This window comes from Lithobates pipiens, unplaced genomic scaffold (genome assembly GCF_037356315.1).
Source record: "Lithobates pipiens isolate NorthernLeopardFrog02 unplaced genomic scaffold, aLitPip1_a1.2 Scaffold_17, whole genome shotgun sequence".
In the NCBI taxonomy this organism is placed as follows: domain Eukaryota; kingdom Metazoa; phylum Chordata; class Amphibia; order Anura; family Ranidae; genus Lithobates; species Lithobates pipiens.
This window is the reverse complement of record NW_027507755.1, coordinates 5,750,923-5,765,188: the sequence shown is the minus strand read 5'-3', so window position 1 is coordinate 5,765,188 and position 14,266 is coordinate 5,750,923. Positions and strand designations below refer to the sequence as shown.

The window sequence follows — 14,266 nt, the reverse complement described above, 5'->3', positions numbered from 1 at the left end:
TGGGCGGCGCCACAGCATCTCTATTGTAGCCATCCGCCATGCCTTCTGGTCATCCAAATGGCGGACCTCTAGCGGCCGGCGGCGAAAATCGCGAATAACCGGATTTCCCGGGACATTTCCCGGAAAACAATTAAATCGGGAAAAGGGTCCTAATCCCGGGAATGTCCCGGGAAATTCAGGACAGTTGGCCACTATGGGCTTTATTATTTGTGCCTGCCTTGGGTGTAAACCAATTTACTGAGGAACTACAAGAGCCAGCATGCCTGGCTTGTACTAAAATGGCATCTCATCCAGCATAGACACCATTAAGGTACAGTAAGTTGTTTGTAGAACTACAAGAACCAGCATGACTTGTTTGCTATATAATGACATTGCATCACCCAGCATGGTCTGGTCTCTAGAACTACAAGAGCCAGCATGCACTAGGGTACTTGGTATGATTACAGCATTTACAGATAACTAGGCTGAGGAACTACAAGAACCAGCATGCCTTGTTTGCTGCATAATGACATAGCATCATCAAGATCATATGATCTGGGGTCACTGATACTAGTAACACCAGGAGACATGTTGTCTGTAGAACTACAAGTGCCAGCATTCACTCGGGTACTTGGTAAACGTTGCCACATTTACAGATATCTAGTCTATACAACTACAAGAGCCAGCATTCACCGGGGTACTTGGTATGTTGGTATGATTGCAGCATTTACAGATGAGGCTGAATAACTACAAGAGCCAGGATGGGTTGTTTGCTATATAAAGACATTACACCATTCAGCATATCTGATCTGTAGAACTACAAGAGCCAGCATGACTTGTTTGCTACATAATGGCATTGCATCATCCAGCATGGTTGTACCACACAGCATGCTGCCTCTTGTAGTTCTACAGACCACTTATCTTCTGTTGTCACTTACCAAGGACCCTAGACCACGTTGTATGATGCAATGTTAGTGTATAGCAAGCAGGGTGGGCTGGCTCTTGTAGTTCTATAGCCAACGTATCTGTAAATGATGTAACTTGCATTAGGTACCCCAGTGATACTGGTTCTTCTTATTCTGTTGATTGTTTATCACATGCCACCACTTCTCCCAGGTACCCCAGTGCATGCTGGCTCTTGCAGTTCTTTATCCCATTTATCTCCTGCTGTCAACTGTACCATGGACCATAGACCATACTGGGTAATGCAATGTCATTATAAAGCAAACAGGGCATGCTGGCTCTTGTAGTTTATCACCCTGGTTTGTACCAAGTACTCCAGTACATGCTGGATCTTGTAGTTCTACAGACCACTAATCTGCTGGTGTCACTAGTATCAGGGGCCCCAGACCATGCTGAGTGATGCAAAGTCATTATATAACAAACAAGGCATGCTGGCTTTTGTAGTTCTTCAGCCTAGTTATCTGTACATGCTCCAATTATACCAAGTACCCTAATGCATTCTGGTTCTTGTAGTTCTATAGACTAGTTTTCTTTGGATGCTGTCTCTTATACCAAGAACCCTAAGTCATGCTGGTTCTTGTAGTTCTATAGACTAGATATCTGTAAATGTTGCAACGTTTACTAAGTATCCCAGTGAATGCTGGCTCTTGTCATTCTACAGACAACATGTCTCCTGGTGTTACTAGTATCAGGGACCCAGACCATGTTGGATGATGCAATGTCATTACGTAGCAAACAAGGCATGCTGGCTCTTGTAGTTCTACAGATCAGTCCTATGCCTACATACATTTGCTAGTAGGTGTCCCTCATTCCCATCTTAAAATGTTGGGAGGTATGCTATGTAGCTTAACCTCTTGGTGTCCGCGCTATAGCCGAATGATGGTCACAGCGTGGATCTGAATTCCCGGGAGGGCGTCATATAACGTCCTCCCCTGTGCACACGCCGTGATCACTGAGTCACTGAGGCTCGGGTGATCACCGATCTGAGTGACAGCTGATCACAAAATCAAAACAAAAGCTTGTGATCTTTTTTTTTTTCCTCCTTACGCTGACAGCATGAGGAGAAAAAAAAGCAGATCACTGGCTCATCTGCCAGGGACATCGGTCCCAAAGAGGAAGAGGCAATTATGCCTCATCTGTGCCACCTATCAATGCCCACGAGTGGTGACAATCGGTGCTGCCTAGTGGGTATTGTAGGGTGGGTAGTGGGTGTTGTAGTGTAGTGGGTGGTGTAGTATAGTGGGTATTGTAGAGTAGTGGACAGGTAGGTCACTATACTGGTCAGTATCGGCAAGGTCAGTGTAGTGGAGAGGTAGGTGGGTGTAATGGTCAGTCTAGGAATCATGTAGGTCAGTGTAGAGGTCAGTACTATTGTAGGAAGGGAAGGTACTCAGAGAGTGCTAAAAGTCTGTAGGTTAGGGGGTGCAAATTTCTTGCCTTGCACCAGGTGCTGACAACCCACGCTACGATGCACACACCTGATGCAAGGAGGGACTCTGCTGGGGGCACCTGATGGTATCTGGTGGCAGGTGACACACTGGGGGGCCCCACTGATTGTGCATTATGCTGAGCTGAATGATTACATTTTATATTACAATGTAATAATAGAAATAATGCGCTTCAATCATCCTGACACCATAACAACCATGGTGTCAGGTTGATTGAAACACTAACACCAGGTGTTTGGTGTATCTTTATCTATTGATTGTTAAACAATGGAATACACATATTTCTACTGTGGTGTAGGATCTGGGGCTGCTGTCCCTCCATCCCTCTCCCCCCTTGATCACTTATTCATCTCAGACTCTAACCACACCCCTTTGAGCCACGCCCACTATTTAGCGTAACCACGCACGTTGCCCTATCTGGTTATCCACAAGGATAAGGTGGTGTTGTGTCCGCAACCGTCTTTTCTACCGAAAGTGGTCTTGAGGATATTGTATTGCCATCTCTGTGTCCTAAGCCGAAGCACCCTAAGGAGGTGGCCCTTCACACTCTAGATGTGGTTCGGGCTCTTAAGGTGTATTTGTCTGCCACGGCTCCCTTTCAGAAGTCAGACTCACTATTTGTTTCGGTGGCTGGTCCAAAGAAAGGCATGGCAGTCTCGTTGGCCACCATTTCCAGGTGGATCAGACAGATTGTAGTACAAGCCCATGCCTTGAAGGGGCAGGTGCCCATGCCTTGAAGGGGCAGGTGCCCACTCCACAAGGGCAATCGGAATGTCTTGGGCCTTCCGACACCAAGCGTCTGCCACTCAGGTGTTTAGCGGTGACCTGGTCGTCTGTCCACAGGTTTACCAAGTTCTACAAGGTAGACGTCAGTGCATCGGCTGATGCCTGTTTTGGCCGAAAGTTTTGCAGGCAGCCGTATAGTTGCAATTGAATATGCAATATATATTTTCTGTTTTTCAATAAAAACACAGTACTGTTATGTTAATGCATAACTTCTGCAGTTTGGTGCGGTTTTGGGTGATCACTCCTGTTGAGGATACCCGTTTTTTGTGGTGTTTTTTTCCACACACTGTTGTTTTTGTGGGTAAAGTTTCACTAGTTCCCACTTGCCATGGTGGATGAAGTTTTGTTTTGTTTTCCCACCCCTCGTTTGGCACTGCTTGGGAAGTCCCATTTGTTACAGAGAGGAGCTGTGACAGTCAGTGAATATAAGAGAAAATAGGATTTTTTGTACTCACCGTAAAATCCTTTTCTCTGTAATTCACCGACCGACACAGCACCCACCCCTCCTTTTATCTTTACGTTATACTGCTTGTTGACGTACTGAGGTCTGTCTACAGACGGGAGGGTTGTTACCCAAGGGACCGCCCCCCTTGGCGGAACTAAGGGTTCTGAGTGTTGTATTACAACTATGCCTAGTATTCTCCTAGTGATAAGGCTATCGACCCATTTGTTACAGAGAGGAGCTGTGTCGGTCGGTGAATTACAGAGTAAAGGATTTTACGGTGAGTACAAAAAATCCTATATTTCCGACGGAAATCCGCTCAAGCTTGGCTTGCATACACACAGTCACACAAAAGTTCGCTGAACTTTCGACCGTCAAGTACACAGTGACATACAACACTACGACGAGCCGAGAAAATTAAGTTCAATGCTTCTGAGCATTCGTTGAATTGTTTCCGAGCATGCGTAGGAATTTTGTGCGTCGGAATTGCTACAGGCGATCAGAATTCTCAAACAGAACTTTTTCCAACTGAGAACATGCTCTCAATCTTTTGCTGGCTGGAATTCGGCCAACAAAAGTCCGATGGAGCATACACACAGTTTCAGACCAAAAGCTCTCATCGGTCTTTTGCTGGCCGAATTTCCAATCATGTGTACGCGGCATTAGGCCCTTTTTCCACTATTGCAACCCCAAAGTCACGCGATTTACAGTGTGCGATTTTACAATGCGATTTTTGATGCAATGTCATGCAACTGGTGAAAACCATGTGAGAACAAGTCAAACCGAACTCGTAACAAAGTAGTGCAATTAGAACGAGGACTATTGAAATACAAGTCGCACAACAACTCGCAGTAGAGGTAACAGAGCCTAAATCTTACATGTAAAGAAAATCTAATAAACAGTATTTCTATTGTAGCGCCGGCTCTTTACGAGCACGTGCTATTTGTTTTTGAAGATGAATATTCCTGAAACCACAGTTGGGTTTTGGCTAACTATGCTAAATTATGGTTTCAATACCAGTCTAGCTGGATTGCACTGGGTTCTCCTTGGCCGCAGGTGTTGCTGTCATCGGCGGCGAGTATGAGAACGCAGTTTAGCTGGGCGTATTGAATGCCATTCTTCTCTCTGAACCAACCCAGTGGGAGTGTTCTCCTCCTGCACATTCTGGGAGATGGTATTTAAGGTACTGACATCACGTGTTTTGGGGTTCTGGTCCAGAAGATATTTTCTGTCTGTTTGGTCCTGGTCCTCCTGACCAGCCCCCATGGCCCTCCTGGCCTGGGGTGCGGATCCATGCAATTCCAAGGCTCGGGGCTGGATAGCCTGAGGCGAAACAACTGCAGGGACAGGCCTGAATGGATATAGGGGTCTAAGGATTCAAAGGTGGTCCGGTGCCGTCTCAGCTAAGGAGAGGCCCAGCAACTGGAGGAGCATCCAGGGGAGGACTCTTCAGGAGAAGGCCATGCACAAGGCTGGCTTCTCTGAAGGAGCCTGGAGGCTCAGTTGAAGGACACTACATGGATCTACACTCATACGGTATTGCCGGACTGGCTGAGAGATACTGGTACCGTATGATAGCTCTTTAAATTTGTCTACGTCCCTCAGTTCTACATCCAAGTCTGTGGCAGAGACTTTTCTTTTACTTAACACCCTACCGGCTGCTAGGCCTAGTGAGAGGAGGTCTATCCGGGGGTTGTGACAATCCAGCTGTGAAACATTTTTTCTCTGGATTTATTCTATGAGAGACTTTCCTACTCTTGCAGTTCAAAAGTGCCTGAGCTTTCCCTTAACCCTCTACCCTCAATTGAGAGACTGTTTTATCTTTCAAATAAATAACCCAAAAGAAGATTCTGTGTGTCAGTTTCTACATTACTTTAGGCCATCTACCACGAGAAACCCTAGACGGAGACAAGGTCAAGAAGGTAGCGGTAAGCCCAATAAAACCAGCAGCTCCTTCGGGGGTCAGTGCTACCCTATTATTAAACCTTAGTTAACCCTAATCAGTCCTGCATAGTTATTTCTTCCCCTTCATCCCATAGCTACTGTTTTTCTGCAGATTTTTTTTTTTCACCTTCTATTTTATTTAGTATTAACATTTACATTTTTTTAATTTTCATGTTTTTTATTTATTTATCATTATTGTTTTTGCAGTAAATATTTAATTATACCACTTAACCTGAAAATCAAAGGCCCCTTTATCCCAAAAATATGCATATATTGTAAAGGAAGATAAAGATGTCTTTATTGTACAGTATGCAAATACTGTTAATTCATTCAAGTGATTGTAAAGTCTATTTTTTTTTTTCAATAAAAATAACAAACATGTTATACTTACCTGCTCTGTTGCAGTGGATTTGCACAGAGCAGCCCGGATCCTCCTCTTCTCAGGTCCCTCTTCTTTGCTCCTGGTCCCTCCTTCCTGTTGAGTGCCCCCTCAGCAAGCAGTTTGCTATGGTTTCACCCGAGCCAAGTCACAGCTCCCTGTGTCCAGTGCCCTGCCCCCTCTTCCTCCTGATTAACTGACTGACTTTGATTGACAGCAGCGGGAGCCAATGCCGCCGCTGCTGTGTCTCAGCCAATCAAGAGGGAGAAAATAAGGTAATAGTAGGGGCGCTGAAAAAATTATAAATATAAATGTCAATTACAAATGTGAAAATTAATAATCATAGAACACCTCAAGTAATAGACAACCTATCACCATGAATTAAAAAACAAATAGTTGCAAAGAAATGGATAATATAGACAATAGAAAATAATAAATAATTTATTTTCTATTATTTTTTATTTATTATTTTATTTATTATTTTCTATTGTCTATATTATCAATTTCTTTGCAACTATTTGTTTTTTAATTCATGGTGATAGGTTGTCTATTACTTGAGGTGTTCTATGATTATTAATTTTCACATTTGTAATTGACATTTATATTTATAATTTTTTCAGCGCCCCTACTATTACCTTATTTTCAGCACGACAAGTTTTTTTCTCTTGTTTCTAGGGAGCAGCTATTAGTGTTTCATTTAGTTTATTTGATTCACTGACTATTAGTTTATTTCTCTTTTTACATTTGTATAAGTGGCGCAGAGTTTATTAGCTGCTGTTTTTCAGCTATATTTTCACAATCAAGAGGGAGAGTCTCGGACAGTCGTGACACTCGTGTACATCGCTGGACAGAGGTGGGGCTCAGGTAAGCATTACGGGGGTTGAGGGCTGCTGCTGAACACAGAAGGCTTTTTATCTTAATACATCGAATGCATTAAGATAAAAAACCTTCTGACTTTACAATACCTTGAAAACCAACAAGAGATATCCAAATATGAATGTTAGAATGTTGACAAATGATCTTCGCTCAACATAATTCGCCAAACTGCTTCTTCAGGAGTAACACTGATCCTCCTCCCAGCCAATTGGGAAGCAGAACTGACACCCATCACCCAATTGGCTGAAAGGACAGGCAATCCTATTGGATGCCTAGGAGGAGGGGAGGAGACTCACAGCGGAAGCGAGGAGGAGAAGAGCCGTCCAGTCCCCGCTGATGCCTGGTTCGTGCCGCCGCTGCATGGATGTCCGATCCCCACCGCCGCTCTACGGCTGCCGATCCCCGCTGCATAGATGGGGTAACTGCCTAGACCGACGGACAGCGGGGGGGTTGGTTGTTTTCTGCTCCCCCAAACAAAATAACACCAGCCGCCACTGAACTACACCAATATTGTTCTTTGCTTTTGGGATAAAGGTTTTACATAACTAAATAAAATCTGATCATTGCAAGCACCCCTGTCAGTGATCAATGGTTTGTCTCATCCCTGTAACTGATACATCTGCCTGAAAAAGTTAATGAATGCAGCCACCACATCTAAGCTGTATTATACTTGAAGCACCCTGATGTTTAGGCAGGGTTGCTAGTAAATTTACCTGTCAGGTATGGTTGCTTTGGCCAATTGATAGGACATCAATTAATTCCACACTAATTCTGGAATTGCTGCCATTCTCTCTTCTGTTACTAGATGGCCGGGTATCTGGTGGCACTGGATAAAACAAGGGCATTGCAAGGACAGATTAGGAATAGATGGGGTATCTCAGCCAATGGGCAAGGATATTCTTGGGTCCCTAGGCCTGCTGGGAGAGCCTGTTTATTTTGTTGAGGTCAGGTGATCGGCAGGGTTCTGTGCCACTGGGGTGGTGCGGGCGTCAGCGGTAAAGCGCTGCTATTTTTAGCAGCGCTTTACCGTAGTTTTAGTGGCCGAAAAAAACCTGCTAGCGGCCGAAAAGAGTTAAAACCGCCCGCAAAGCGCCGCTGCAGCGGCACTTTGCCGGGGATGTAGCCGCGCTGCCCCATTGATTTCAATCCTTCACTGCTCCAAAGATGCGGCTAGCAGGACTTTTTTCACCGTCCTGCTAATGCACCGCTCCAGTGTGAAAGCCCTCCGGCTGTAGCGCTTGAAAACCACCTCGGTGTGAAAGGAGCATAAGGGACCATCCACCTTGTTACTAGGAACCACCATAAGTAGCTGAAGCAAGTACCAGAGCAGTATTCTCCCCAACCGGAGACGGTGAAGAATCGGGAAACTTCAGCAGATGTCAAGCCAGCGACCCAGCCAGCGGAGGTGACGCTTGCAGCGCAGTCTTGTGTGCCAAGCCAGGGACCGAGCAGGCCAGTGAGGTGACGTTTGAGGAGTATCTGTGAGTGCCAAGCTAGGGACCCAGCAGGGACATGGGGGGTGATGCTTGAGGAAGATACTCAGTGAGAATATTTGAGGAGCACAGGAGATCCGGTGGCAGTGGATGAGTGGGTCTAGGTGATAGACTGGGAGCTCAGTTGAGTGAAGATCTAAAAAGGATATTGTGGGGGAAGTGAAAGCGTTCATTTCAACTTGTGATAGAAACTGTTCAAGTTTGTTGCCATAGAAGACAGCGTGTCTACGCATGCAGATGTGGTGTCCGGCTGGGAGCCTTTCCCTGCATGGCTGTCTACCTATAGAAGTCTTGGAGCCTGCTAATTAACATTGCAACCACTAAAGGGTGTCCTGGCCCTAACCCTCTCTCCCACAGTTCTGTTCAAGAGAAAATAAACCTCTTTGCATTCAAAAGTGTCTGGCACCCATGAATCTACTTAGCACTACACCTACCATGCCTCCTAACCCACTCTACATAAAAGGATGTCAGCTGTCCCTAACTCTGGAGGTCACCATTATGCCTCTGGGACCTCGCTACATACTAAATGTTTGCTATGCGTTTAATAATGCTTAAGCCCTGTGGCTTTGAAATCACGTTACTTCGCTATACTTCAGATATGGAATTTCATGCAATGTTCACGTCTATAATAAATGAGGCACAGGTAATGGTCATATACCACCAACCTTGCCAGATGAGAGGATATTCCTTTAAAAGAAATCTGTACATGTAATGTAATGTAATGTAGTTCCTGAGGGTTTCCTGAAGTCTGGCTATGACAACCTTGGTCTGTTACTGAATAGCCTGTCTGTGCAGTCTATGGAAGAGTTAACGGCAATCCTGCTCAAGTGTCATCAGGTGTCCTGTACTCCATACACTCCTAATATAAGAGTCCAGGTAGGATATCCTTTAGCTTAAAGTGAGGTGTTAGGATGAAGGGAGCCATGTCTCTGAGGGTCCTGGTCAGTGCATATTGTGCAATTACTGGGGTTTTTAGCGTTTTGGCTGTACAAGATGAAGACCTGGATGTGCAATGTGGTATGGAGAATATGCAAGTTGTCATTCCAAGACATATAAAGCATGATGCCAAACTGAAGGTTCTACGTAAGTTTCCTTTAATAACAAACTGATATGTTGTATATTTCATGGTTGGATATTCCTTTATTTCAAGGAAAATTTGTGTGTGTGTGTGTGTGTGTGTGTGTGTGTGTGTGTGTTGGTTTGTGTTATATTTTTATTTTTTTTTTGCTGAAAAATTATCCACTATGTAACTCTTGGTGGGCTTTGTGCAACCCATTCAATTGAATGTAGAAGTGTTGCAAATGCCCTGGTTGCTGTTATACAAAAAGATGGCAACCAACCACCCCAATTTATAACTCGCCTTTGCAGTGAAGTGCACACGGGAGGGCAATGCACAATACAAAAAGTTCCTGACGTTTACCAGCTAGGCTGTAAAATTGCTAAATTGGCCCTGTCTTTCAACTTCTGTTTGAAACCAATGGCTTAGTTGTGCGCTTTTGCAAATATGTCAAGGCTCCTCAGTATGCTGTGGTCCTTTTTAGATTGTTATTGTTATTATTATTCACACTGCGTCCCTAATAATGATGTGAATGTAGCTTTGTGCTATATTGAGTGCAGAGAATGCTTTAGCTCAAAACCTTCTGCCTTTACAATCAGTTTGAATTTTAATTCCTTTTGATCGGCTTGCCTGTTTAAGGTTAGTAATTCAAAAGTAGAGATGCCAGAAACTGTTGAGCAACCAGTCTTACTGGCTAGCCGAGATCCCCTGTACAGTATTCCTCTTATACCTCTCTGGTTTCTGTCTGCATCCCTCCCTTGACATATTCTTTCCCTAAATGAGTAAAAAACTATCCAACAAGGACTCCAATCTCCTGTAAAAGCTTGACAGAGGTTATATTCCCCTCCACTCCAAATCTGTTCGTGTAGCTCAAAACCTGCTGGACACTGTGCTATATACCAAGTAGCAGATTTGGTGTGAGAGGTATCTGGATATGGATAGCTTTTTGTGTGTGCATGAGGCCCTAGAGGAATTTCACTTTTTTTTTTTATTTATTTTTTGTGAAGTTCTGCTTTAATGAACTGGACTGTCTATTTACCAAAGCTTTTTTAGGTGACCTTAAACTGAATGGCATCTGGAATTTGCGCTGTGTGATCTGTCATTTTTAGCAGATTGATTTGGACTCCCTGGCAGAATCATGGCAATTCTGCCCACAACTCAAATGCCCAGGTGTGAATGCAGCCTAAGAGAAGGCTACTATTGCCAGATTAAAAACCTGGTATAATTACTGCTTCCCTTCAAACTTCATAGAAGCAGTAATTATACCAGGTTTTTAATCCGGTAATAGTAGCTTTCTCTTAGGCTGCATTCACACCTGGGCATTTGAATTGTGGGCAGAATTATTTTGGACGCCGTTAAAAATAGCGGTGCTTTACTGCCAACGCCCGCCCCAGTGTGACAGTAGCTGTACTCCAGCTCGTCTATGGTGTCACACATGGGTCTCAACCCATGTTTGCCACCATGGACGAGCTGGAGTAAGGTTACTTTCACACTGGGATGGGCATCGGTGGTAAAGCACTGCTATTTTTAGTGGTGCTATTCGGCCACTAGCATGGCACTTTTAACCCCCGCTAGCAGCTGAAAAAGGGTTAAACACTGCTGTGGTGGTGCCCCATTGACTTCTATGGGCAGGGGTGTTCTAGGAGCAGTGTATACACCACTCCTACAGTACTGCAAAGATGCTGCTTGCACTTTTTTATCATACTGCAAGCGCACCGCTCCAGTGTAAAAGTACTAAGTGCTCAGGCTTTCACACTGGAGAGACAGGAGAGGCTCTTGACAGGCGATATGCAGGCTTTTTTTTCTTTGCACTGTAGTGCCTGTAAAGCATCTCAGTGTGAAAGTAGCTGAAAGGAAAATTGATCTATGTAATAGAACTAAAGGTATAAGGTATTCTCGCGCCAAACTACGTGCCCTAAAGTAAAAATAAAGACTATGGTTGCAGCAAAACACCGGTAGGGGTGATAACCCCCTCCCCAAAATAAGTGATAAGTAATAGTTGGTGTTGCGCTCCAAATAGACAGAAAGAGATACCAATATAGTAAAATAAACTAGCTATAGTGCCTAAACATCAGTAAATGGTAAATAAACGACGTGCCTTAATAAACTCAAACAGTGTATATATCCACTCTGGTGCAGTACATCAGACTGTGCACCTAACCCAGTGCTAACAGTAACAGATCAAGTGTTATGTGTAAAATCCATAATCAAAAAATTTACAAATAGAAGTAAAACAGCGTGTAGCATAGATAAAATAAAAAATATAAAAAATAATGAAAATAAAAATAAAAATGAGAATAAATAAAATTAAAATAAAATGAATATAAAAAGGGGTATAAAAATAAAAAAGTTAATACTCAAAATATACAAAAGGATAGGACTTGTAAAAACTTAATAGTGCAACTTAGTATAGTGCAATAACATCCAGTGTATCTTAATCAAAGTGCATATAGTGCTGAAGATGATGATCAAAATCCAAACGCACATCCAGAATGTGCTCTAAAGTATAAACGTCCAGAAGGTGCTCTAAAATATCTCATCAAATAATGGTAATCTATAGTCATGCAAAATGTGGGTCCATTCAGTGGTAGATAAATCAGTATGCTGCGTGACCAAAAAAAAGGGGGCTGATTCCACCGGTGCTCCTGTGAATCTTGTGTTCACACACTAGGTGCAATAACTACCTTACCTTACTGCTGTAAGGTAAACGGCATTCCAAAAAGCACTTGCTATCCGCTCGTGTGGGTTCAGTAAATGGTTTACTCTGGACACTCAGTCACCATGTATATGTAGTCATCATAAAGGAAAGAAAGGGGAACACTCCAATGGTGAAGTATGTATTCAAAGTTTCGATTTATTCAATAGGAAAAGTCTTGGGTACTCACATTTAAAAGACATAAAATGCACAGTTTCAAAACCCGAACGAGCACCGCGCTCGTACTCCGGACGTCACTTCCGGTGTCCTCACTCTCCAATAGCGTTCCTACGCGTATCGTCATGTGACTTCATCAGGGAATCCCGGACGTCCGGAGTACGAGCGCGGTGCTCGTTCGTGTATTGAAACTGTGCATTTTATGTCTTTTAAATGTGAGTACCCAAGACTTTTCCTATTGAATAAATCGAAACTTTGAATACATACTTCACCATTGGAGTGTTCCCCTTTCTTCCCTTTATGATGACTACATATACATGGTGACTGAGTGTCCAGAGTAAACCATTTACTGAACCCACACCAGCGGATAGCAAGTGCTTTTTGGAATGCTGTTTACCTTACAGCAGTAAGGTAGTTATTGCACCTAGTGTGTGAACACAAGATTCACAGGAGCACCGGTGGAATCAGCCCCCTTTTTTTTGGTCACGCAGCATACTGATTTATCTACCACTGAATGGACCCACACTTTGCATGACTATAGATTACCATTATTTGATGTGATATTTTAGAGCACATTCTGGATGTGCGTTTGGATTTTGATTATCTTCAGCACTATATGCACTTTGATTAAGTTGCACTATTAAGTTTTTACAAGTCCTATCCTTTTGTATATTTTGAGTATTAACTTTTTTTTTTATTTTATTTATTCTCATTTTTATTTTCATTTTTTATATTTATTTTTATCTATGCTACACGCTGTTTTACTTCTATTTGTATCTTTTTTGATTATGGATTTTACACATAACACTTGATCGGCTACTGTTGGCACTGGGTTAGGTGCACAGTCTGATGTACTGCACCAGAGTGGATATATACACTATTTGAGTTTATTTACCATTTACTGACGTTTAGGCACTATAGCTAGTTTATTTTACTATATTGGTATCTCTTTCTGTTTATTTGGAGCGCAACACCAACTATTACTTATCATCACTTATGTAATAGAACTATTCTGTTGTAACAAGCTTTTCATGACAATGTCTGTATTCTGTATAGTGGGTCTCAAGAGTATTATTTTTTTTTTCAGATAAAAGTGGAAAAATGGACATCTTGCAAACTTACACTTCCTGCAGCCTTTGGGTGACCCAGAAACCAGATGGCTCTGTGATTGTTGGAACTGCTTACAAAGGCTGTTATGTCACTCAAACTGTAAGATCCATCAAGACAGAAATTGTATAGGGTGGTATATTACATTTTTCTCATACTGGCTTAATAGAAATGTGAACTTGCCAACGTACTTGCAGGCATATGTAAATCATTCTGGAGAGGTTGTGGGGAGGGGGGGGGGCACAGGAGGAGGAATGGTTTGGTTTAATAGTATGTGTAGTGCAATCCCGCCCCCGCCCAAGGGCCTCCAATTTTATTTTTTTATTTTTTTAACAAAATAATGCAATGACAGTCAGGTACATGGCAAGAGTCCATAAACTGTTTAGGGGATGGTTTTTGTTTTTCATGTATTCCTTAATGAATCTGGAGAGTGTGTAGGGTGGAATGGGATGCTGTGAGAACACTACATAGTTCCAGAAAGACACTACACTGGTTACACTTCTCTGAACAGTCCTTGCACCAAGAACAAATAAAGATAATCTTAAGCCTTGTGAGGGCTACCTCAGCCAGAATCACCACTGGCACTCTCACCCAAAGGACACCAGCACTCAGTCACTAGGGCCAGAATTTTCAGGTCTAATCTCAATGTCACAGGATAGCCAGAAGCCTCTTTCCGGTATCCACCAGACACTCCTCAGTGAGGGAGAAGTTATTGCCCAAAGTGCCTCAGGATTAGGGATGGCCGAACGGTTCGCCCGGCGGTCGTTTCGCGGCGAATTTTGGCTGTTTGCGGTCTGCCTAATCGGGGGCGGGGGGGGGGGGGGTACAGGACAGCCAATTGAGACATTACAGCACATGGACACTTGGACATTCCCCCTAACTTATAAATAGACCCGATCCGGCGGCCATTTTACATTCTT

General features: G+C 43.3%; 1 protein-coding gene across 1 annotated transcript in view; it reads left to right on the top strand.

Annotated features, from left to right (window-relative positions):
• The first annotated feature begins 9,233 nt into the window (after positions 1–9,233).
• Positions 9,234–14,266, top strand: part of LOC143986611 (zona pellucida sperm-binding protein 4-like) — a 62,821-nt gene continuing 57,788 nt past the window's right edge. Inside the window, exons 1-2 of the mRNA XM_077485030.1 lie at positions 9,234–9,393; positions 13,327–13,448. Coding sequence (XP_077341156.1) covers positions 9,234–9,393; positions 13,327–13,448 — 282 coding nt within the window. The remainder of the gene's footprint in view (positions 9,394–13,326; positions 13,449–14,266) is intronic.